Here is a 27248-nt window from a genome sequence, read left to right on the forward strand (position 1 = left end):
GACAATAATACATTAGTCAGTGGCCTTGTATAACTTTCTCTGCATGATAAATGCTGAAGGATACAACCCTTTTAAAGAGGTTGACCTTCACCAATGAAAATAAGTGGTCGGCTTGAAAGTAAAAAAAAAACGAAATAAAATTCTGCCACGTTCCAGTGCTGCAGCTCCCATCCTCACCGAAACAGTAGATCATGTACTGTGAATGACCCCCAGTCAGCCATTATTTTTTTTCATTGGTGGCAGACCACCGCTTTAACGTCTGCTGAATTCACTGATTTTAGGTGGGACCTTGACTGTCTATATGTCTGGAGGCTGACTCTCCCCTGACAGCAAATGAGGAGGAGGCTGCCAGCAAAGGATCGGGCAGGAAGAAATTCAACAGCCCATCCTTTTGCTCTCACCCCATTCAGAATGCATGCATGCTCCGCTGATCCAGCAGGCATCTGTATGGTTCTCTACATCAGTGTTTCCCACAGTGTGCCTCCAGCTGTTGCAAAACTACAATCCCAGCATGCCCGCACAGCCAAAGGCTGTCAAGGCATGCTGGGAGTTGTAGTTTTGAACAGCTGGAGGCACACTGGTTGGGAAAACACTGCTCTACATAGTTTCTCTCAAGGCTCTGTCAATCAAGGAGAGGGAGGAGCGGGCAGAGGGAGTTGGAGGAGCGAGGGTGCACAGAGTGTCTCGGGCCCGCCTGTGCACTTTACTGCTAATTGGTTTATGAGCAACTGATCTCTAAGTGAAAGGATCATTACATTCAGCTGAACTAGCACTACAAGGCATCATTCCTGGATTACCAGTGAATTCCCTGAGGACAGATTCCATTAACAGGTTGTCTCACTTAATCAAGTGGCATTTATCATGTAGAGAAGGTTAATACAAGGCACTTACTAATGTATTGTGTTGTCCATATTGCTTCCTTTGCTGGCTTGCTTCAGTTTTCCATTACATTATTCAATGCTCGTTTCCATGGTTACAACCACCCTGCAATCCAGCGTGCTGGTCGTGCTCGCAAACTCTTGGAAAAAGCGCCAGTTCTGTGCTCACTCCCGTGGTCCCAGCCCCCAGATAGGCCGGTGCTTTTTTCTATATAGTGTGCAAGCACGACCACCAGATGGATTGCAGCTGGTCGTAACCATAGAACGAGAAGTGCATAATGCGATGGAAAAATGGATAATAACAATACATTAGTAAGTGCTAACTTTCTCTACATGGTACATGCCACTTGGGAAGTGAGACAACCCCTTTAAAGGGAACCTGAGATCACCATAATGCCTCCCCAACCGCCCTCAGTACTTCACAGCCTAGTCATCATGTCTCCAGCGATGTCTTTGCATGTTTTATACGATGGAAAACTTTGCCAAAACAACAACTTTATTATCTGGGCAGCGTATGCAAATTGGCCACTTGAATTCATGGTGGCAGCCATCTTGACTCCCAAGTGATAGTAGACATGCCCTGTCCTGCGTCTTTACCATGATGATACTTAGTGCTTGTTTTCTTCAGGTGCGATGTGCCTGAGATCCTGTGCTGCGCTTTCTGTTTCATTTTTAGCGTGAGCCGATCTTCAGTGTGACCGGTTTCAGAGGCGCACTGCGCTGACTGACTCATTGTGCAGGCGCCGACTCCCGGGAGTGAGCTTCTGAGTACACTGAAGATCGGGTCACTGCAAAGACTCTAAAAATAAGTCAGAATGGTGCATGCGCGGATCTCAGGCAACCGCATCTGAAGAAAGAAATCACTGAAACAGTCAATAGGGGAAAGTGGCAGGACAGGAGCGCGGCTAGCTGACCTAGAGTGTCTAGACAGAGGCCCCCTTGACTTTAAGCAGCCAATTTGTATACGCAGCCCGGGGTGAATTACTTAAAGCGGTTCTCCAGCGATATATAAAATACTTAAAATTTTATAATACATAATAATATTTACAAATATCTTCATTACTTAGAATGCCTTGTTTTGTCTTGGGAGCAATCATTAGGAGAAATAAAATGGCCGCCGTCCTATCAGTACACACAAAAACCTGTCCTAATCACACAGGAGGACAAGTTACTTCACCACACTGAGCCATAGTGCTGCCCTCCTCCTCCTCTCTGCTTGTCGGAATCATGATCCTGAATACAGATGAATCTCTGTGGGAATGGAGAAGATAAGGAGACATGAGAGGAGGTGAGGTAAGGCTAATGAGCAGCAGCACTTTGTTTACAGTCTCCATTACTACAGTGTGTCCTGTCCGTCCTCTCTGTACTTCATGTCTCCTCATGAACTAAATTCCCCAGAGATTCAGTTCTTATCTGTATTCAGGATCATAATTCCTGACCAGTAGAGAGGAGGAGGAGGAGGATGAGGCAGGTCTTTACCTCAGTCTTGTAAAGTAACTTGTCCTCCTATGTGATCAGGACAGGTTTTGTGTGAACTAATGGGACAGCGGCCATTTTGTTTGTCCTGATAATTGCTCCCCAGACAAAACTAGCTGTTATAAATGATGAAAGGTATTTGAGAATATATTTATTTAAGTATTTTAATTTTCCTAATTCCCGGAGAATCCCATTAAGTTGCTTTTCACAAAGTTTTCCATCGGATGAAAACAGGTAAAGACATTTTTGGGAAGGAAAATTAGTGATTTCAGGTTCCCTTTAAGGTTTAGGCTTTCCTCTTTTAGTCACTCGCCTCAAAAATTTCATTTAAAAGTGTATTCCGCTTTCTTTCTTTTTTTTTTTTCACTTATTTGTTTATATTATAGGAAATAATGCAATTTCTAATATACATGTATTTAAAATTCTGTATACATACCTTTCTTATATCGGGCAGTTGACCCCTGTATGCAGTTGAATGGTATAGCCCATGTATCAGTCCCATGTAATGTATTCCAGGCCTAATTGACTAATGACATCGGTTATGTGACCTCTTCACATCATATAATCCCTGACATTCAGTAAGCCATAGTGTTACATGACTTACCTGTCCTGGGTCAGCACACGGGACACTTCCATGTGATAAGCAAATAGGACTGGAATAATTAGTTTATTGTGGTTATTACAGTAACTACATTACTCTGTGTATTTACATGGCTGCTTGTCTCTAGGTGATGTGATGTTGTTAATAAAGTTTAGTGTTAAAAACACAGACACTGACGGACATGATTAGGTGCTGCTGCAGGTAGTAATACTGTATATACAGTATATGTTCTGCTCCTCAATACACAACTGGCAGTTAAAGGGGCTGTCCAGGTTCAGAGAACATATCCCCGTTTTCACCCAGGACGCCCCTCTGACATAAGCATGAAATGAAATGCTCCGATGGCTCTCCTTTGCGCTGCGATGAATCGCGCAGGGCAAAGGCTTTTTCTGGAGATCTGATGATGTACCGGGCTCTTCATGGCTAAAGCTAGGGGGAGGCTTTAGCGATGTGCTAGCCTGTAAAATGGCTATGGCAGCACTGTTCCCAGGGAACACTGCTAGGCAGAAACCTCCGCCTAGCAGTGTAAAAAAAAAACAAAAAAACAGCCCTTGCCCTGCGCGACACAGCGCTGGGCAAGGGAGAGCATCGGAGCATTGCTTATATCAGGGGGCCTGTTTGGGTAAAAAAGGGACATGCCTGGGTTCAGAGCTGAACCCCTTTAACTGAAAGCAAGATCACATGACACTTATGAGGGTCACATGACTGACGCCATGTTTCTTCCTATCCAGCTTTCCTATGCATTTTACATGACTATTTTTCTTCTTTAGGGAGAGGCTACTGTATGGATATTAAAAAGGTCTGTGAGCAAAATTTTAAATAGATGTATAATTGAAAGTTGTTCAGCATCCAATTGTCTACATAAATAAATGTAATCATTAAAACCGGAATACCCCTTTAATTAACGCATTAATGGTCATATATCGATCATTATATAATGGTCATTTTATTCTTATAGCAAGAATACTCACCATCATCTCCTCAGCACACAGAAATATATTATCACCTTATAGTGTTAGATTTTATTAGTAAGTCATAGGCGGGATATCTGCCTCCGGGGCACAGATTACTACTTATATCCTTATTATGTACAAATGGGTCACCCGCCCTGAGAGTGCAGCAAGATCCTATACAGCGCTGCCATGGTATAGACACTGTCTCCGTCATGTAACTGCATTAACAGGATTTTCCGAGATCTAAATACTGATGACCTATCCATGGCCTTCTCTCTTCCCTAGGCCAGTGACGTCACATTCATCGGTCACGTGGCCTAGGAGCAACTGAGCCCCATAGAAGTGAATGGAGCTAAGCTGCGATACCAAGCGCAGGTCTTCATGCTGTGCCTGGTATCGGGCATAACCACTGCTGAAAGTAAGAAGCTGTGCCTCGTAAAAAGATTTTAAATAAATCGGCAAAGGTCTTCAGAGTCAGAACTCCACCAAGCATTTTAAAGGGGCTCTCTCACTTCAGCAAGTGGCATTAGTCATGTAGAGAAAGTGAATACAAGGCTTTTACTAATGTATTGTTAACTCCTTCCTACATTATCATGTACGTGAGCGAATGTGGCTCCTTGCCGCATCCTCACGTGCATGTACATGATGGGATCGGGCAGGTGCAGGAGCTGTACCCACCCGATCCGCAGCACGGGCCCGGCTGTTACTTTCACGTGCGGCAGTCAGCGCTGACTGCGACACGTGCGGGGTATACAGAGGCAGGGTGCTTCCTCTGACTCCTTCGCCCCCCTGCGCTGCGCTGGCAGGGGGTCGATGGTTGCCATGGCAGCCCCGATGCTTATTACACAGGCATCGGAGCTGGCAGCCTACGGAAGCTCAGGAGATCCAGCCTGAGTGCTGGTCTCCTAGGCAACTGTCAGCATCTCACTGTGAATTAAAACGGGGATAAACCCTGAAAAGATGAAGTCCGTCAGTGGGACAAATATAAAATAAAAAAAAAAGCGTCCTTTTTTCCAAAATAAAGTAAAAAAAATGTTGTTAAAAATAGGGGAAAAAGAAAAGTAGACATATTACGTATCGCTGCGTCCGTATAGACCGGCTCTATAAAAATATCACATGACCTAAACCCCTCAGGTGAACATGTCAAAAAGTAAAATAAAAACAGTGCTAAAATTTTTTTTTGTCACCTTACATCACTAAAAGTGCAACACCAAGTGATCAAAAAGACATATACCCCCCACAATAGTACCAATCTAATACGGCAAAAAATGAGCCCCTACCTAAAACAATTGCCCAAAAAATAAAAAAAAATTGGCTCTCAGACTATGGAGACACTATAAAAAATTTTCTCAAAAATATTAGTGTATAAACTTAATAAATAAATAAAAAGTAGACATTCGGTATCCGCCACGTCCATAATCACCTGCTGTATAAAAATATCACATGACCTAACCCCTCCGGTGAACACTGTAAAAAATAATAATATAAAAAGTGTGTCAAAAATCTATTTTTTTGTCACCTTACATCACAAAAAGTGTAATAGCAAGCGATCAAAAAGCTATATGCACCCCTAAATAGTGCCAATCAAACAGTTATCTCATCCCGCAAGGCCCCTTTCACACGAGCGAGTTTTCCACGCGGGTGCAATGGTGACGTGAACGCATTGCACCCGCACTGAATCCGGACCCATTCATTTCTATGGGGCTGTGCACATGAGCAGTGATTTTCACACATCACTTGTGCGTTGCGTGACAATCGCAGCATGCTCTATATTCTGCGTTTTTCACGCAACGCAGGCCCCATAGAATTGAATGGGGCTGCGTGAAAATCGCAAGCATCCGCAAGCAAGTGCGGATGCGGTGCGATTTTCACGCACAGTTGCTAGGAGACGATCGGGATGGGGACCCGATCATTGTTTATTTTCCCTTTATAACATGGTTATAAGGGAAAATAATAGCATTCTTAATACAGAATGCATAGTACAATAGGGCTGGAGGGGTTAAAAATAATAATAATAATAAAATAATATAACTCACCTTAATCCACTTGATCGCGCAGCCCGGCTTCTCTTCTGTCTTCTTCTTTGCTGTGCACAGGAAAAGGACCTTTGATGACGTCACTGCACTCATCACATGGTCCGTCACATGATCCATCACCATGGTAAAAGATCATGTGATGGATCATGTGATGAGCGCAGTGACGTCATCAAAGGTCCTATTCCTCAAAGAGAAGACCAAAGCAGATGCCAGCTGTGCGAACAAGTAGATTAAGGTGAGTTACATTTTTATTTTATTTTTTTTAACCCCTCCAGCCCTATTGTACTATGCATTCTGTATTAAGAATGCAATTATTTTCCCTTATAACCATGTATAAGGGGAAATAATACAATCTACACAACCTGAACCCAAACCTGAACTTCTGGGTACCTCATTCAGTTTTTTATCACGCGCGTGCAAAATGCATTGCACCCGCGCGATAAAAACTGAACAACGTAACGCAATCGCAGTCAAAACTGACTGCAATTGCGAATCTACTCGCGCGGGTTTGCCGCAACGCATCCGACCTTATCTGGACACGCTCGTCTGCAAGGGGTCTAAGACAATCGCCCAAAAACAAAAAAAAACTATGGCTCTCAGACTATGGAGACACTAAAACGATATAATCATTGTGTAAAACTTACCTAATATGTATACTTTTTATTTATTTATGTATCGCTGTGTCCATAATAAACTGCTGTATAAAATATCACATGACCTAACCCCTCAGATGAACACCGTGTAAAAAAAAAAGAAGCTATTTTTTGTCACCTTACATCACAAAAAGTGTAATACCAAGCGATCAAAAAGTCATACACACCCCAAAATAGTACCAATCAAACAGTCATCCTATTCCGAAAAGAATGAGCCCCTACACAAGACAGTCGCCCCCCAAAAAAAACTATGGCTTTCAGAATATGGAGACACAAAAAAATATTTATTTTTCAAATATGCTTTATTATGTAAAACACAAAATGTAGTCATATTTGGTATTGTCGCGTCCGTAACAACCTGCTCTATACAAATACCACATAATCTAACCTGTCAGATAAACATTGTAAATAACAAAAAATATAAATGGTGCCAAAACAGCAATTTTTTGTTACCTTGCCTCACAAAAGTATAATATAGAGCAACCAAAAGTCATATGTACCCTTAAATAGGACCAACAAAACTGCCACCTTATCCCGTAGTTTCCAAATGGGGTCATTTTTTGGAGTTTCTATTCTAGGGGTGCATCAGGGGGTCTTCAAATGTGACATGGCACTCCAAAAACCATATGGCATTCCTTTCCTTCAGCGCCCTGCCGTGTGCCCGTACAGCAGTTTACGATCACAAATGGGTGTTTCTGTAAACTACTGTTAACCTTGCTTTGTTACTGGAAAAAATGGATCAAAAAAGTAAAATTCTGAATTTCAACTCCATTTTCCTTTTAATTCTTGTGGAACACCTAAAGGGTTAACAAAGTTTGTAAAATCAGTTTTGAATACCGTGAGGGGTGTAGCTTCTAAAATGGGGGTCATTTTTGGGTGGTTTCTATTATGTAAGCCTCACAAAGTGACTTCAGACCTGAACTGGTCCTTCAAAGTGGGTTTTGCTTTTAAACTTCTAACGTCACAAATAAGAAGATGGCATTCACAAAATGATCCAGACATGAAGTAGACATATGGAGAATGTAAAGTAATAACTATTTTTGGAGGTATTACTGTCTATTAAAAAAGTTGGGAAATTGAAATTTTTGGTAAATTTGGTATTTCTTTTTTTTTTACTGCCATGAAGTACAATATGTGACGAGAAAACAATCTCAGAGTGGCCTGGATAAGTAAAAGCATTTTAGAGTAATTACCACATAAAGTGACACATGTCAGATTTGCTAAAAAAGACCTGGTCCTGGAGGTAAAAGTAGCTTGGTTTCGAAGGGATTAATATCCATATTGCCTTCTTTGCTGGCTGGATTTATTTTTCCAACAGTGGTGGTCGTGCTTGCAGACTATAGGAAAAAGCGTCAGCCCCTCTGGTGGCTGAGACCGTGGGATCTCACATAGGACTGCGCTTTTTCCTATATTGTACAAGCAAGACCACCACTAAAGGATTTGCAGAGTGGTCGTAACTAGGGTTGTTTTTGTATCGAACTTTCGATACGATACCGGGATTTGTCTTTTATCAATACTAGGCTGTTCTACTGCTCAGCCCAGTATCCTAGAATATGGATCGCGCTTCCCTCAGCAGCACAGGGAAGAACGAAAGCCGCCTCTCCCTCCCCCCGTGCTGCTCCCGCTGCAACCAATGAGAGGAGAGAGGGGAGGGCTATGGCCACTGCGCCACCAATGATAACTAAGGTTTAATACATTACAAATGCAGCATTGCCGGCACCCGACCTCTGACAGGGTGCCGGTAATGTGTTTCTGCCGCCGGCTGTATTTGTATATTAAACGTTAAATATTATTGGTGGCGCAGTGCACCCTCCCCCCCCTGTCCCCAGTATTAAAAACATTGGTGGCGCAGTGTGCCCCGCCCCCCCTCCCACAGTATTAAAAACATTGGTGACGCAGTGCGCCCTCACCAGTATTAAAATCATTGGTGTCATGACATAGTACAGCTTGTTTTTGGTTGTGCATACTGTTGTGTGTACTTTGTATATCTTGCATATTTTATTTGTTCAATAAAACAAATAAAAATAAATAATAAAATCATTGGTGGCAGCTTCTGATCAGAGCCCCAGCAGTGTAATTGCGGGGCTCCGGTCGATTACCATGGCAGCCAGGACGCTACTGAAGCCGTCCATGGTAACATCCCTGATGCTGTGTGCACAGTGCACAGAGCAGCAGGGAGAGTGTGAAGTCCTATTCACCCTAATAGAGATCTATCAGGATGAATAGACAAGGGATCAAAAGATCCCAGGTTCTAGCCCCTAAGGGGGAAAATAGTTATTAAATAACTGTATAAAAAAAAATATATATAAAAAAAAAATAATATTAAGTATAAATCACCCCTTTTCTTAATTTTACATATAATATATATACAATAAATAAATAAAATATGATAAATCGCCACGTCCGAAAAGTCCAACTATTAAAATATAAAAAAAATATCTTCTATGTGGTGAACACTGTAAAAGAAACAAAATAAAATAAAACTGCGCGATTCACCTTTTTTTTTTTTTTTGTCACCTGGTCCTCCCAAAAAATAGGATAGGACTGTTCGAAAATGCACGGTGCTTTTTTTTGGCGTTTTTTATTTTTTTCGTGTGGTATTGAACGGTATTGAGTATCTCAGTACTTTTTTATGGTTTCGAAACTGAATCAAAATTTTGGTATCGAGACAACCCTAGTAATAACTTCAGCTTCGGATGTTTCATCCGAAGTCGATTCGCTCATCCCTAGTCGTAACCATGGAAATGAGTAATATATAATGTGGTGGAAAAATGAATCCAGCCTGCAAAGAGGGCGATATGGACAATCACAATACATTAGTAAGTGCTTTGTATTAGATTTTTCTACATAATAAATGCTATTTGCTGAAGAGAGACAACCCCTTTAAGGGTAGCTAGTTGTTTCAGATTGCTTTCAGAGTAAAAATAGTTATTAAATGTGTGCATACGAGAGTGATAAATCTACCCCATAGTGTTATTATCTCCCTGCGCCAGTTTTCTGGAGGAAAAAAAAATCGCAAACCCAGCGTTTGCGACTTTTTAAATGCCACTTGACACAATTTTTTGCCAGTGTATGATATCGGACATTTTTAGCAATGTCCTTCTGCAGGCTTCAATTGTTATTCTCAGTTGTCTCTGAACTGGTAGGGGAAACTAGCTGAAAAGATGTCTGCTCATAGACTACACATAGAGACAGCAGTTTCTGCTGCACTCAGAATCACCATGAGGACATTATAGATAGGTACTGAGTAGTATAGATGTGAATAAAGCACTTGGGGTGATATCTAACACATACGCATTCAATAGCTGTTGGCTGAAGTCTCTCTCCCAACTCCTTTGGCTTTCCCATACACTTACACGTTCGGCTCAGCTGTGTTTTAGGCCTCTTTCACACGGGCGTCAGTTTTTTGCCCGGATAAGAGGCGGGTGCGTTGTGGGAAAATGCGCGATTTTTCCGCGCGAGTGCAAAACATTGTAATGCGTTTTGCACTCGCGTGAGGAAAATCGCGCACGTTTGGTACCCAAACCCGAACTTCTTCACAGAAGTTCGAGCTTGGGATTGATGTTCTGAAGATTGTATTATTTTCCCTTATAACATGGTTATAAGGGAAAATAATAGCATTCTGAATACAGAATGCATAGTATAATAGGGCTGGAGGGGTTAAAAAATAAATTAAAAAAGTTAACTCACCTTCTCTCTTGATCGCGTAGTTCCCGGTCTCTTTACTTCTTGAATGAGCTGTGGGCTAAAGGACCTGTGGTGACGTCAGATCACATGCTCCATCACCACGGTGATGGACCATGTGATTGGAGCATGTGATCTGACATCACCACAGGTCATTTAGCCCACAGCTCATTCAAGAAGTAAAGAGACCGGGAACTACGTGATCAAGAGGAGAAGGTGAGTTAACTTTTTTTATTCTTTTTTAACCCCTCCAGCACTATTATACTATGCATTCTGTATTCAGAATGCTATTATTTTCCCTTATAACCATGTTATAAGGGAAAATAATACAATCTTCAGAACATCAATCCCAAGCTCGAACTTCTGTGAAGAAGTTCGGGTTTGGGTACCAAACGTGCGCGATTTTCCTCACGCGAGTGCAAAACGCATTACAATGTTTTGCACTCGCGCGGAAAAATCGCGCATTTTCCCACAACGCACCCGCCTCTTATCCGGGCAAAAAACTGACGCCCGTGTGAAAGAGGCCTAAAACACAGCTGAGCCGAACGTGTAAGTGTATGGGAAAGCCAAAGGAGTTGGGAGAGAGACTTCAGCCAACAGCTATTGAATGCGTATGTGTTAGATATCACCCCAAGTGCTTTATTCACATCTATACTACTCAGTACCTATCTATAATGTCCATCATGGTGATTCTGAGTGCAGCAGAAACTGCTGTCTCTATGTGTAGTCTATGAGCAGACATCTTTTCAGCTAGTTTCCCCTACCAGTTCAGAGACAACTGAGAATAACAATTGAAGCCTGCAGAAGGACATTGCTAAAAATGTCCGATATCATACACTGGCAAAAAATTGTGTCAAGTGGCATTTAAAAAGTCGCAAACGCTGGGTTTGCGATTTTTTTTCCTCCAGAAAACTGGCGCAGGGAGATAATAACACTATGGGGTAGATTTATCACTCTCGTATGCACACATTTAATAACTATTTTTACTCTGAAAGCAATCTGAAACAACTAGCTACCCTTAAAGGGGTTGTCTCTCTTCAGCAAATAGCATTTATTATGTAGAAAAATCTAATACAAAGCACTTACTAATGTATTGTGATTGTCCATATCGCCCTCTTTGCAGGCTGGATTCATTTTTCCACCACATTATATATTACTCATTTCCATGGTTACGACTAGGGATGAGCGAATCGACTTCGGATGAAACATCCGAAGCTGAAGTTATTACTAGGGTTGTCTCGATACCAAAATTTTGATTCAGTTTCGAAACCATAAAAAAGTACTGAGATACTCAATACCGTTCAATACCACACGAAAAAAAATAAAAACGCCAAAAAAAAGCACCGTGCATTTTCGAACAGTCCTATCCTATTTTTTGGGAGGACAAGGTGACAAAAAAAAAAAAAAAAGGTGAATCGCGCAGTTTTTATTTTATTTTGTTTCTTTTACAGTGTTCACCACATAGAAGATATTTTTTTTATATTTTAATAGTTGGACTTTTCGGACGTGGCGATTTATCATATTTTATTTATTTATTGTATATATATTATATGTAAAATTAAGAAAAGGGGGTGATTTATACTTAATATTATTTTTTTTTTATATATATTTTTTTTTATACAGTTTATTTAATAACTATTTTCCCCCTTAGGGGCTAGAACCTGGGATCTTTTGATCCCTTGTCTATTCATCCTGATAGATCTCTATTAGGGTGAATAGGACTTCACACTCTCCCTGCTGCTCTGTGCACTGTGCACACAGCATCAGGGATGTTACCATGGACGGCTTCAGTAGCGTCCTGGCTGCCATGGTAATCGACCGGAGCCCCGCAATTACACTGCTGGGGCTCTGATCAGAAGCTGCCACCAATGATTTTATTTATTTATTTTTATTTGTTTTATTGAACAAATAAAATATGCAAGATATACAAAGTACACACAACAGTATGCACAACCAAAAACAAGCTGTACTATGTCATGACACCAATGATTTTAATACTGGTGAGGGCGCACTGCGTCACCAATGTTTTTAATACTGTGGGAGGGGGGGCGGGGCACACTGCGCCACCAATGTTTTTAATACTGGGGACAGGGGGGGGAGGGTGCACTGCGCCACCAATAATATTTAACGTTTAATATACAAATACAGCCGGCGGCAGAAACACATTACCGGCACCCTGTCAGAGGTCGGGTGCCGGCAATGCTGCATTTGTAATGTATTAAACCTTAGTTATCATTGGTGGCGCAGTGGCCATAGCCCCTCCCCTCTCTCCTCTCATTGGTTGCAGCGGGAGCAGCACGGGGGGAGGGAGAGGCGGCTTCGTTCTTCCCTGTGCTGCTGAGGGAAGCGCGATCCATATTCTAGGATACTGGGCTGAGCAGTAGAACAGCCTAGTATTGATAAAAGACAAATCCCGGTATCGTATCGAAAGTTCGATACCAAAAACAACCCTAGTTACGACCACTCTGCAAATCCTTTAGTGGTGGTCTTGCTTGTACAATATAGGAAAAAGCGCAGTCCTATGTGAGATCCCACGGTCTCAGCCACCAGAGGGGCTGACGCTTTTTCCTATAGTCTGCAAGCACGACCACCACTGTTGGAAAAATAAATCCAGCCAGCAAAGAAGGCAATATGGATATTAATCCCTTCGAAACCAAGCTACTTTTTACCTCCAGGACCAGGTCTTTTTTAGCAAATCTGACATGTGTCACTTTATGTGGTAATTACTCTAAAATGCTTTTACTTATCCAGGCCACTCTGAGATTGTTTTCTCGTCACATATTGTACTTCATGGCAGTAAAAAAAAAAGAAATACCAAATTTACCAAAAATTTCAATTTCCCAACTTTTTTAATAGACAGTAATACCTCCAAAAATAGTTATTACTTTACATTCTCCATATGTCTACTTCATGTCTGGATCATTTTGTGAATGCCATCTTCTTATTTTGTGACGTTAGAAGTTTAAAAGCAAAACCCACTTTTGAAGGACCAGTTCAGGTCTGAAGTCACTTTGTGAGGCTTACATAATAGAAACCACCCAAAAATGACCCCATTTTAGAAGCTACACCCCTCACGGTATTCAAAACTGATTTTACAAACTTTGTTAACCCTTTAGGTGTTCCACAAGAATTAAAAGGAAAATGGAGTTGAAATTCAGAATTTTACTTTTTTGATCCATTTTTTCCAGTAACAAAGCAAAGGTTAACAGTAGTTTACAGAAACACCCCATTTGTGATCGTAAACTGCTGTACGGGCACACGGCAGGGCGCTGAAGGAAAGGAATGCCATATGGTTTTTGGAGTGCCATGTCACATTTGAAGACCCCCTGATGCACCCCTAGAATAGAAACTCCAAAAAATGACCCCATTTTGGAAACTACGGGATAAGGTGGCAGTTTTGTTGGTCCTATTTAAGGGTACATATGACTTTTGGTTGCTCTATATTATACTTTTTGTGAGGCAAGGTAACAAAAAATTGCTGTTTTGGCACCATTTATATTTTTTGTTATTTACAATGTTTATCTGACAGGTTAGATTATGTGGTATTTGTATAGAGCAGGTTGTTACGGACGCGACAATACCAAATATGACTACATTTTGTGTTTTACATAATAAAGCATATTTGAAAAATAAATATTTTTTTGTGTCTCCATATTCTGAAAGCCATAGTTTTTTTGGGGGGCGACTGTCTTGTGTAGGGGCTCATTCTTTTCGGAATAGGATGACTGTTTGATTGGTACTATTTTGGGGTGTGTATGACTTTTTGATCGCTTGGTATTACACTTTTTGTGATGTAAGGTGACAAAAAATAGCTTCTTTTTTTTTTACACGGTGTTCATCTGAGGGGTTAGGTCATGTGATATTTTTATACAGCAGTTTATTATGGACACAGCGATACATAAATAAATAAAAAGTATACATATTAGGTAAGTTTTACACAATGATTATATCGTTTTAGTGTCTCCATAGTCTGAGAGCCATAGTTTTTTTTTGTTTTTGGGCGATTGTCTTAGACCCCTTGCAGACGAGCGTGTCCAGATAAGGTCCGGATGCGTTGCGGCAAACCCGCGCGAGTAGATTCGCAATTGCAGTCAGTTTTGACTGCGATTGCGTTACGTTGTTCAGTTTTTATCGCGCGGGTGCAATGCATTTTGCACGCGCGTGATAAAAAACTGAATGAGGTACCCAGAAGTTCAGGTTTGGGTTCAAGGTTGTGTAGATTGTATTATTTCCCCTTATAACATGGTTATAAGGGAAAATAATTGCATTCTTAATACAGAATGCATAGTACAATAGGGCTGGAGGGGTTAAAAAAATAAAATAAAAATGTAACTCACCTTAATCTACTTGTTCGCACAGCTGGCATCTGCTTTGGTCTTCTTCTTTGAGGAATAGGACCTTTGATGACGTCACTGCGCTCATCACATGATCCATCACATGATCTTTTACCATGGTGATGGATCATGTGACGGACCATGTGATGAGTGCAGTGACGTCATCAAAGGTCCTTTTCCTGTGCACAGCAAAGAAGAAGACAGAAGAGAAGCCGGGCTGCGCGATCAAGTGGATTAAGGTGAGTTATATTATTTTATTATTATTATTATTTTTAACCCCTCCAGCCCTATTGTACTATGCATTCTGTATTAAGAATGCTATTATTTTCCCTTATAACCATGTTATAAAGGGAAAATAACAATGATCGGGTCCCCATCCCGATCGTCTCCTAGCAACTGTGCGTGAAAATCGCACCGCATCCGCACTTGCTTGCGGATGCTTGCGATTTTCACGCAGCCCCATTCAATTCTATGGGGCCTGCGTTGCGTGAAAAACGCAGAATATAGAGCATGCTGCGATTGTCACGCAACGCACAAGTGATGTGTGAAAATCAACGCTCATGTGCACAGCCCCATAGAAATGAATGGGTCCGGATTCAGTGCGGGTGCAATGCGTTCACGTCACGCATTGCACCCGCGTGGAAAACTCGCTCGTGTGAAAGGGGCCTTGCGGGATGAGATAACTGTTTGATTGGCACTATTTAGGGGTGCATATAGCTTTTTGATCGCTTGCTATTACACTTTTTGTGATGTAAGGTGACAAAAAAATAGATTTTTGACACACTTTTTATATTATTATTTTTTTACAGTGTTCACCGGAGGGGTTAGGTCATGTGATATTTTTATACAGCAGGTGATTATGGACGTGGCGATACCGAATGTCTACTTTTTATTTATTTATTAAAGTTTTATACACTAATATTTTTGAGAAAATTTTTTATAGTGTCTCCATAGTCTGAGAGCCAATTTTTTTTTATTTTTTGGGCAATTGTTTTAGGTAGGGGCTCATTTTTTGCCGTATTAGATTGGTACTATTGTGGGGGGTATATGTCTTTTTGATCACTTGGTGTTGCACTTTTAGTGATGTAAGGTGACAAAAAAAAATTTTAGCACTGTTTTTATTTTACTTTTTTGACAATGTTCACCTGAGGGGTTAGGTCATGTGATATTTTTATAGAGCCGGTCTATACGGACGCAGCGATACGTAATATGTCTACTTTTCTTTTTTCCCCTATTTTTAACAACATTTTTTTTACTTTATTTTGGAAAAAGGACGCTTTTTTTTTTATTTTATATTTGTCCCACTGACGGACTTCATCTTTTCAGGGTTTTATCCCCGTTTTAATTCACAGTGAGATGCTGACAGTTGCCTAGGAGACCCAGCACTCAGGCTGGATCTCCTGAGCTTCCGTAGGCTGCCAGCTCCGATGCCTGTGTAATAAAGCATCGGGGCTGCCATGGCAACCATCGACCCCCTGCCAGCGCAGCGCAGGGGGGCGAAGGAGTCAGAGGAAGCACCCTGCCTCTGTATACCCCGCACGTGTCGCAGTCAGCGCTGACTGCCGCACGTGAAAGTAACAGCCGGGCCCGTGCTGCGGATCGGGTGGGTACAGCTCCTGCACCTGCCCGATCCCATCATGTACATGCACGTGAGGATGCGGCAAGGAGCCACATTCGCTCACGTACATGATAATGTAGGAAGGAGTTAACAATACATTAGTAAAAGCCTTGTATTCACTTTCTCTACATGACTAATGCCACTTGCTGAAGTGAGAGAGCCCCTTTAAAAGCTTGGTGGAGTTCTGACTCTGAAGACCTTTGCCGATTTATTTAAAATCTTTTTACGAGGCACAGCTTCTTACTTTCAGCAGTGGTTATGCCCGATACCAGGCACAGCATGAAGACCTGCGCTTGGTATCGCAGCTTAGCTCCATTCACTTCTATGGGGCTCAGTTGCTCCTAGGCCACGTGACCGATGAATGTGACGTCACTGGCCTAGGGAAGAGAGAAGGCCATGGATAGGTCATCAGTATTTAGATCTCGGAAAATCCTGTTAATGCAGTTACATGACGGAGACAGTGTCTATACCATGGCAGCGCTGTATAGGATCTTGCTGCACTCTCAGGGCGGGTGACCCATTTGTACATAATAAGGATATAAGTAGTAATCTGTGCCCCGGAGGCAGATATCCCGCCTATGACTTACTAATAAAATCTAACACTATAAGGTGATAATATATTTCTGTGTGCTGAGGAGATGATGGTGAGTATTCTTGCTATAAGAATAAAATGACCATTATATAATGATCGATATATGACCATTAATGCGTTAATTAAAGGGGTATTCCGGTTTTAATGATTACATTTATTTATGTAGACAATTGGATGCTGAACAACTTTCAATTATACATCTATTTAAAATTTTGCTCACAGACCTTTTTAATATCCATACAGTAGCCTCTCCCTAAAGAAGAAAAATAGTCATGTAAAATGCATAGGAAAGCTGGATAGGAAGAAACATGGCGTCAGTCATGTGACCCTCATAAGTGTCATGTGATCTTGCTTTCAGTTAAAGGGGTTCAGCTCTGAACCCAGGCATGTCCCTTTTTTACCCAAACAGGCCCCCTGATATAAGCAATGCTCCGATGCTCTCCCTTGCCCAGCGCTGTGTCGCGCAGGGCAAGGGCTGTTTTTTTGTTTTTTTTTTACACTGCTAGGCGGAGGTTTCTGCCTAGCAGTGTTCCCTGGGAACAGTGCTGCCATAGCCATTTTACAGGCTAGCACATCGCTAAAGCCTCCCCCTAGCTTTAGCCATGAAGAGCCCGGTACATCATCAGATCTCCAGAAAAAGCCTTTGCCCTGCGCGATTCATCGCAGCGCAAAGGAGAGCATCGGAGCATTTCATTTCATGCTTATGTCAGAGGGGCGTCCTGGGTGAAAACGGGGATATGTTCTCTGAACCTGGACAGCCCCTTTAACTGCCAGTTGTGTATTGAGGAGCAGAACATATACTGTATATACAGTATTACTACCTGCAGCAGCACCTAATCATGTCCGTCAGTGTCTGTGTTTTAACACTAAACTTTATTAACAACATCACATCACCTAGAGACAAGCAGCCATGTAAATACACAGAGTAATGTAGTTACTGTAATAACCACAATAAAACTAATTATTCCAGTCCTATTTGCTTATCACATGGAAGTGTCCCGTGTGCTGACCCAGGACAGGTAAGTCATGTAACACTATGGCTTACTGAATGTCAGGGATTATATGATGTGAAGAGTGTCACATAACCGATGTCATTAGTCAATTAGGCCTGGAATACATTACATGGGACTGATACATGGGCTATACCATTCAACTGCATACAGGGGTCAACTGCCCGATATAAGAAAGGTATGTATACAGAATTTTAAATACATGTATATTAGAAAATTGCATTATTTCCTATAATATAAACAAATAAGTGAAAAAAAAAAGAAAGAAAGCGGAATACACTTTTAAATGAAATTTTTGAGGCGAGTGACTAAAAGAGGAAAGCCTAAACCTTAAAGGGAACCTGAAATCACTAATTTTCCTTCCCAAAAATGTCTTTACCTGTTTCATCCGATGGAAAACTTTGTGAAAAGCAACTTAATGGGATTCTCCGGGAATTAGGAAAATTAAAATACTTAAATAAATATATTCTCAAATACCTTTCATCATTTATAACAGCTAGTTTTGTCTGGGGAGCAATTATCAGGACAAACAAAATGGCCGCTGTCCCATTAGTTCACACAAAACCTGTCCTGATCACATAGGAGGACAAGTTACTTTACAAGACTGAGGTAAAGACCTGCCTCATCCTCCTCCTCCTCCTCTCTACTGGTCAGGAATTATGATCCTGAATACAGATAAGAACTGAATCTCTGGGGAATTTAGTTCATGAGGAGACATGAAGTACAGAGAGGACGGACAGGACACACTGTAGTAATGGAGACTGTAAACAAGTGCTGCTGCTCATTAGCCTTACCTCACCTCCTCTCATGTCTCCTTATCTTCTCCATTCCCACAGAGATTCATCTGTATTCAGGATCATGATTCCTGACAAGCAGAGAGGAGGAGGAGGCAGCACTATGGCTCAGTGTGGTGAAGTAACTTGTCCTCCTGTGTGATTAGGACAGGTTTTGTGTGTACTGATAGGACGGCGGCCATTTTATTTCTCCTAATGATTGCTCCCAAGACAAAACAAGGCATTCTAAGTAATGAAAGATATTTGTAAATATATTTATGTATTATAAAATATTTAAGTATTTTTATTATCGCTGGAGAACCGCTTTAAGTAATTCACCCCGGGCTGCGTATACAAATTGGCTGCTTAAAGTCAAGGGGGCCTCTGTCTAGACACTCTAGGTCAAGCTAGCCGCGCTCCTGTCCTGCCACTTTCCCCTTGATTGACTGTTCAGTGATTTCTTTCTTCAGATGCGGTGTGCCTGAGATCCGCGCATGCACCATTCTGACTTATTTTTTAGAGTCTTTGCAGTGACCCGATCTTCAGTGTACTCAGAAGCTCACTCCCGGGAGTCGGCGCCTGCACAATGAGTCAGTCAGCGCAGTGCGCCTCTGAAACCGGTCACACTGAAGATCGGCTCACGCTAAAAATGAAACAGAAAGGCGCATGCACAGGATCTCAGGCACATCGCACCTGAAGAAAAAAAGCACTAAGTTATCAGTCATGGGTAAAGACGCAGGACAGGGCATGTCTACTATCACTTGGAGAGTCAAGATGGCTGCCACCATGAATTCAAGTGGCCAATTTGCATACGCTGCCCAGGATGAATAAAGTTGTTTTTTGGCAAAGTTTTCCATCGTATAAAACATGCAAAGACATCGCTGGAGACATGATGACTATGGCTGTGAAGTACTGAGGGCGGTTGGGGAGGCATTATGGTGATCTCAGGTTCCCTTTAAAGGGGTTGTCTCACTTCAGCAAGTGGCATGTACCATGTAGAGAAAGTTAGCACTTACTAATGTATTGTTATTATCCATTTTTCCATCGCATTATGCACTTCTCGTTTCTATGGTTACGACCAGCCTGCAATCCATCAGTGGTGGTCGTGCTTGCACACTATATAGAAAAAAGCACCGGCCTATCTGGGGGCTGGGACCACGGGAGTGAGCACAGACTGGCGCTTTTTCCAAGAGTTTGCGAGCACGACCAGCAGCGCTGGATTGCAGGGTGGTTTGTAACCATGGAAACGAGCATTGAATAATGTAATGGAAAACTGAAGCAAGCCAGCAAAGGAAGCAATATGGACAATCACAATACATTAGTAAGTGCCTTGTATTAACCTTCTCTACATGATAAATGCCACTTGATTAAGTGAGACAACCTGTTTAATGGGAATCTGTCCTCAGGGAATTCACTGGTAATCCAGGAATGATGCCTTGTAGTGCTAGTTCAGCTGAATGTAATGATACCTTTCACTTAGAGATCAGTTGCTCATAAACCAATTAGCAGTAAAGTGCACAGGGGGCGGGCCCGAGACACTCTGTGCACCCTCGCTCCTCCAACTCCCTCTGCCCGCTCCTCCCTCTCCTTGATTGACAGAGCCTTGAGAGAAGACTATGTAGAGCAGTGTTTCCCAACCAGTGTGCCTCCAGCTGTTGCAAAACTACAACTCCCAGCATGCCTTGACAGCCTTTGGCTGTGCGGGCATGCTGGGAGTTGTAGTTTTGCAACAGCTGGAGGCACACTGGTTGGGAAACACTGATGTAGAGAACCATACAGATGCCTGCTTGGATCAGCGGAGCATGCATGCATTCTGAATGGGGAGAGAGTGAGAGCAAAAGGATTGGGCTGTTGAATTTCTTCCTGCCCGATCCTTTTGCTGGCAGCCTCTCCTCATTTGCTGTCAGGGGAGAGTCAGCCTCCAGACATATTAGACAGTCAAGAGGTCCCACCTAAAATCAGTGAATTCAGCAGACGTTAAAGCGGTGGTCTGCCACCAATGAAAAAAAAATAATGGCTGACTGGGGGTCATTCACAGTACATGATCACTACTGTTTCGGTGAGGATGGGAGCTGCAGCACTGGAACGTGGCAGAATTTTTATTTCGTTTTTTTTTTACTTTCAAGCCGACCACTTATTTTTCATTGGTGAAGGTCAACCTCTTTAAAAGGGTTGTATCACTTCAGCATTTATCATGCAGAGAAAGTTAATACAAGGCACTGACTAATGTATTGTGATTGTCCATATTGCCTCCTTTGCTGGCTTGATTCATTTTTCTATCACATTATACACTGCTACGAGGGGTTACGACCACCCCGCAATCCAGCAGCAGTGGACATGCTTGCACAGTATAGGAAAAAAGCTCCTCCCAGCCACCAGAGAGGACAGCATCTTTTCCTATAGTGTGCATGCACGGCCACAGCTTCTGGATTGCAGGGTGGTCATAACCCCTGGATATGAGCCGTGTCTAATGTGATAGAAAAATGAATCAGCCAGCAAAGTATCAACTTTCTCAACATGATAAATGCCATTTTCTGAAGTGAGACATCCCCTTTAATGCTGCACTCAATTGCCGCTTCCATCTCTTTGGAAGGTTCTTCCCAGTTCCAGCATGACTGCTCCCCTGTGCAGAATATGAGGCCCAGAGAGAAAGACGCGTTGTGATGAGAATTTGGACAAATTCCCAAAGGTACATCCAAAATCTTGTAAAACATCTTCCCAGTAGAGTGCAGACTGTTCTGGTCAGGGCACAACTGCATACCCATGGTTTTGGAATGGGATGTCCGTCAATCTCATATAGATGTGATGGTCAGGTGTCCACATACTCTTGACTACATAGTGTATACTTGCTGGTAATTTCAAGTTTACCAGTTAAATGACTGATAACAAAATAATGCATGCTTAGGGACTGCACAATGCCAGAAATGCTCCAGTCAGCCTTTATTTTAGGATCAATCTTGCATAAAAAAATTTTTTTTTAAAGTTTTCAATCATACAGACCTGTTGTAAACTGTGAATCTGATCCTGCAGGGACATAACTTGTGTCCGCAAGTCCTCATTCTCCTTCTGGCACCGACTGAGGTGGTGGTCCCGGTCATCCAGCTGCTGCCGATAGGTGAGTATTTGTTGCTTCGAGTGCAGGAGATCTGCCGCGGTACTGGAGTGGCTGGTATTTCTCAAGGTCTCGCCTGCCTGTAGCTGCAGAACGACAAGAACAAGTAGCAGTCTAATTAAAGGCCCTCCTGATACACAGAAACTGGATGCTTGACTCTGATTTACTTTATGCTTATAGTCAGAATCGTCTAATGTTTTATTTATTATAATATTTTCAGTTGTTTATTTCTATTTTTGTTTTACTTACAATTTTTTATTTCTCTTAATATATATATATTTTTTTTTTTTTATTGAAATTTTTATTAATTTCTATTTTTTATTGTGTTTATAATCTTCAATTTATATTTACGTTATAATTTTATTTTATTTCTATTTTTATTTAGAATTTTTTATTTAATTTATTTCTACTTTTTCAGTGCAGTTTCTATTTTTACCATCTTTTATTGAATACATTTTTTTATTAGTTTGTAACAGACCATGTTTGACGTTGTACAGTAAAAATAGCATATCATACAAGAAATAGTACAATGCTGAAGGTCAAGCCCCCCCCCCCCTTTTAAACTTCAAACCGCTCTCTCCTCTACAATGAGCCATCAAACGTAGGCAGTACATTATGACACAGAGGTAAGGAATGGTTGCATTAGGTCTCTAATGTCAGAATCAGAGAACACCACAGTAATGAAAGCCGACCACCTCTCGAAGAATGGTTTGATAAATTTCCCTTTATATTGCTCAGCTTCCACTCTCTCCATATTAAAGCAAGTTTTAACCTAACATATGACCTCCGAGACTGATGGAGGACGAGGTTGTAGCCAGTCTTCAAAGAGGCACCGCTAGTAGGATATTATGGAGGAGAGGAGGACGTGACATAATACGAGTTCTGGCACCATTGGCACAATGACGCCTAGATATACAGTTGCAAGAAAAAGTATGTGAACCCTTTGGAATGATATGGATTTCTGCTGATCTTCATCTAAGTCACAACAATAGACAATCACAGTCTGCTTAATCTAATAACACACAAAGAATTAAATGTTACCATGTTTTTATTGAACACACCATGTAAACATTCACAGTGCAGGTGGGCAAAGTATGTGAACCCTTGGATTTAATAACTGGTTGAACCTCCTTTGGCAGCAATAACTTCAACCAAACGTTTCCTGTAGTTGCAGATCAGACGTGCACAACAGTCAGGAGTAATTCTTGACCTTTCCTCTTTACAGAACTGTTTCAGTTCAGCAATATTCTTGGGATGTCTGGTGTGAATCGCTTTCTTGAGGTCATGCCACAGCATCTCAATCGGGTTGAGGTCAGGACTCTGACTTGGCCACTCCAGAAGGCGTATTTTCTTCTGTTTAAGCCATTCTGTTGTTGATTTACTTCTATGCTTTGGGTCGTTGTCCTGTTGCAATTCCCATCTTCTGTTGAGCTTCAGCTGGTGGACAGATGGCCTTAAGTTCTCCTGCAAAATGTCTTGATAAACTTGGGAATTCATTTTTCCTTCGATGATAGCAGCCCCAAACCATGATGCCCCCACCACCATACTTCACAGTTGGGATGAGGTTTTCTCGACACATGTGTTGTGTGTTTCTTCCAACAACTTAGATTTGGTTTCCTCTGTCCACAGAATATTTTGCCAGTACTGCTGTGGAACATCCAGGTGCTCTTGTGCAGCAATGTTTTTTTTGGACAGCAGTGGCTTCCTCTGTGGTATCCTCCCATGAAATCCATTCTTGTTTAGTGTTTTACGTATCGTAGATTGGCTAACAGGGATTTTAGCATATGCCAGAGACTTTTGTAAGTCTTTAGCTGACACTCTAGGATTCTTTACCTCATTGAGCAGTCTGCGCTGTGCTCTTGCAGTCATCTTTACAGGACAGCCACTCCTAGGGAGAGTAGCAGCAGTGCAGAACTTTCTCCATTTATAGACAATTTGTCTTACCGTGGACTGATGAACAGCAAGGCTTTTGGAGATACTTTTATAACCCTTTCCAGTGTTATGCAAGTCAACAATTCTTAATCGTAGGTCTTCTGAGAGATCTTTTGTGCGAGGCATCATTCACATCAGGCAATGCTTCTTGTGAAAAGCAAAGAACTGGTGTGTGTTTTAATAGGGCAGGGCAGCTGTAACCAACACCTCCAATCTCATCTCATTGATTGGACTCCAGTTGGCTGACACCTCACTCCAATTAGCTCTTGGAGATGTCATTAGTCTAGGGGTTCACATACTTTTTCCACCTGCACTGTGAATGTTTACATGGTGTGTTCAATAAAAACATGGTAACATTTAATTATTTGTGTGTTATTAGTTTAAGCAGACTGCGATTGTCTATTGTTGTGACTTAGATGAAGATCAGATCACATTTTATGACCAATTTGTGCAGAAATCCATATCATTCCAAAGGGTTCACATACTTTTTCTTGCAACTGTACCTTTTGATTTAAGCTTGGATGGTTTTCCAAAACTTCACCTATTCCAGCCAAAACCACATCCCATGGCCCAGATCAAAGTTTTCAAGATTGCATTTTGAACAACTAGTTACTCTCGTCTGGTTGACCCGAGTTGCTGAAAATCGAAAGCAATATTGTATATGGCCTTATGAATAATTCGGAAACTATTAGAGGGTAATTCGTTAAAGAGATTGACATGTCTGGGCCCGAGAAATCCCATTAGTTGAGGATATGCTAGAAACTGAGCATCAATGAAGAAGTGGAGCTTCTTAAGTTCCTCAAATTAAAAATACCTGTTCTCCTGGATATTCCAAATATTCAGAATCCGCCCAATACCCCTCTCTTTCCACTTCTCAAAATGTTTAGAAGACGTCCCCGCTGGAAATTCCGGGTGACCCCAGAGACTCAAGTGTTTGGAAGGCAAAAATGGAAGAGCAAAAAGCTTCCGAGATGCCTTCTAAGTTGCAATTGTGTTCTTTACCAGAAAACTACGTTTGAGCAAAGGAGGTAAGAGACCAAATCTAGTGTGTAATAAAGAACCCAGGGTTAATGGGTGTACCAATTGTGCCTCTAAGATGTAGTTGGAGTAATAGCTAGCTTCATATATCCAGTCAATACAGTGTCTCAGAAGATTTTTTGTGAGGAATAGGGTGCAGCCTTTTATCAGGAGACTGTTATGACAGTTCTGCAGAGTAACATGGCTGTCCAATGAGGTTTTGCCCCTCGCTTCTATGTACCGTATTTTTCGCCCTATAAGACGCACCGGCCCATAAGACGCACCTAGGTTTTTGGGGAGGAAAAAAGGAAATAAAAATATTTTTAACCAAAAGGTGTGCTGTGTGTTTGGTGGGTTTGGAACTAATGGTGGTCTGTGGATGGCACTATTACTGGGGATCTGTGGATGACTGACACTGTTCTGGGGGGATCTGTGGATGACTGACACTTATGGGGGATCTGTGGATGACGGACACTGTTATGGGGGATCTGTGGATGACGGACACTGTTATGGGGGATCTGTGGATGACGGACACTGTTATGGGGGATCTGTGGATGACGGACACTGTTATGGGGGATCTGTGGATGACGGACACTGTTATGGGGGATCTGTGGATGACTGACACTGTTATGGGGGATCTGTGGATGACTGACACTGTTATGGGGGATCTGTGGATGACACACTGTTATGGGGGGGATCTGTGGATGACTGATACTGTTATGGGGGGGATCTGTGATGGACACTGTTATGGGGGGGATCTGTGGATGACAGACACTGTTAGAGGGGGGATCTGTGGGTGGCACTGCTATATATGTGCCATCCACAGACCCCCCCCAGCCCATAACAGTGCCATCCACAGACCCCCCCAGCCCATAACTGTGCCATCCACAGATGTCCCCCATAAAAATGTCATCCACGGATCCCTCCCCCGCCGCTCCAGTATGCAAATATAAGATGTCTTATTCAATTAATAGTTATTAAACATGCCCCCCAACTCCTAATAGTACCTTACATCCTAACCGCTTCAGTACAATGGAGGCAGGCAGGCCGGGCGGCGCGTCACTCACTGACGTCACTTGCCTGAGCCGCCTGCTTCATTCATAAAGTAGGCGGCGCAGGCACGTGACATCAGGGAGTTACGCTGCCGCCCGCCCGGCCTGCATTGTACTGAAGCGGTTAAGATTTAAGGTACTATCAGGAATGAAGGGACATATTTAATAACTATTAATTGAATAAGACATTTTATATTAGTATACCGGAGCGGCGGGGCTATAGTACAGTGACTGCACCGCTATTGCCGGCCCCCAGCTCCTCCTCCCAGTCCCTCCCCGAGTCCCCGCTCGCTCGTACATCGCAGCTTGCGATGTAAAACTGGCAGCATTCCCCCCATAAGACGCAGGGGCATTTTCCCCCCATTTTGGGGGGAGAAAAAGTGCGTCTTATGGGGCGAAAAATACGGTATATCTTTTTCCATCTTGCCCTTTTTCTCCAATGGACAATGGGATTCGTCATCGCTTTGTGGACCAAATGAAGGATCTGAAGGCAGATTCTAGTATAGTAGTGATATGAAGTGGTATGGTTTGTATGGGAGACAACAGTTTAGGAATACTCATCATTTTTAACAGCTGACAGTGTCCCCCCCAGGGTAAGCGGAAGCTTCATCCATCTCTCCAATTCCCCCAGTATCTTTTTGATCAAGGGCGGGAAATTCAGTGAATACAAAGATTCCAGATGTTTCCCAATATGAATACCCAACTATTTCACAGATCTATTTGTTATTTCAATAGGAACAGTCAATGGAGCCCTTCCGCCTCTGAACAAGGCGTTGCCCAGGGGTAATAATTCACATTTAGTGGTATCGACTAAAACCTGACATCGTTCCGAATCAAAAAGTGTGCCCAGATCTCTTTGCTGATTTTCCAAAAATACCAGAAGGTCATCCGTGAACAAAGCATATTTAATTTCTCTGAGTCCTACTCAGAGACCTTCTTTTTCGTCTCCTGACCCCTATTTTCGCGATAAAGGCTCTATAGCCAGGTTGAATAAAAGAGGGAAAAGTGGACACCATTATCTAGTGCCTTTCTGTAAATGAAAAGGGCAAGAAAAAAACCTGGGGGTATGTACTCTAGTACTCTGGGGACCTATTATATATATATATATATATATAAGTAGTAAGAGTAGAGATGTTTCGTCAAAGTGACAGGTACCACGCCCCTTTTACACGCCCCCTTTTTATATAGCTTGATATCAATTTGATATTAAAACATTAAAATTTATAGGGCTCGCTATTAAAATTTATAGGGCTCGCTATTATTTATAGGTCTAGCTATTAAAATATTAAAATTTATAGGGCTCGCTATTAAAATTTATAGGGCTCGCTATTAAAATTTATAGGGCTCGCTATTAAAATTTATAGGGCTCGCTATTAAAATTTATAGGGCTCGCTATTAAAATTTATAGGGCTCGCTATTAAAATTTATAGGGCTCGCTATTATTTATAGGTCAAGCCATTAAAATATTAAAATTTATAGGGCTCGCTATTAAAATTTATAGGGCTCGCTATTATTTATAGGTCAAGC

General features: G+C 41.9%; 1 protein-coding gene across 1 annotated transcript in view; it reads right to left on the minus strand.

Moving 5' to 3' along the window:
* Positions 1–16979: 16979 nt before the first annotated feature.
* Positions 16980–27248, minus strand: part of LOC122939516 (A-kinase anchor protein 9-like) — an 83916-nt gene continuing 73647 nt past the window's right edge. Inside the window, exons 7-8 of the mRNA XM_044295583.1 lie at positions 21609–21806; positions 16980–17078 (exon numbers count right to left, since the gene is read on the minus strand). Of these exons, the coding sequence (XP_044151518.1) occupies positions 16980–17078; positions 21609–21806 (297 nt within the window). The remainder of the gene's footprint in view (positions 17079–21608; positions 21807–27248) is intronic.

Source organism: Bufo gargarizans, chromosome 5, assembly GCF_014858855.1.
Source record: "Bufo gargarizans isolate SCDJY-AF-19 chromosome 5, ASM1485885v1, whole genome shotgun sequence".
Taxonomy (NCBI): domain Eukaryota; kingdom Metazoa; phylum Chordata; class Amphibia; order Anura; family Bufonidae; genus Bufo; species Bufo gargarizans.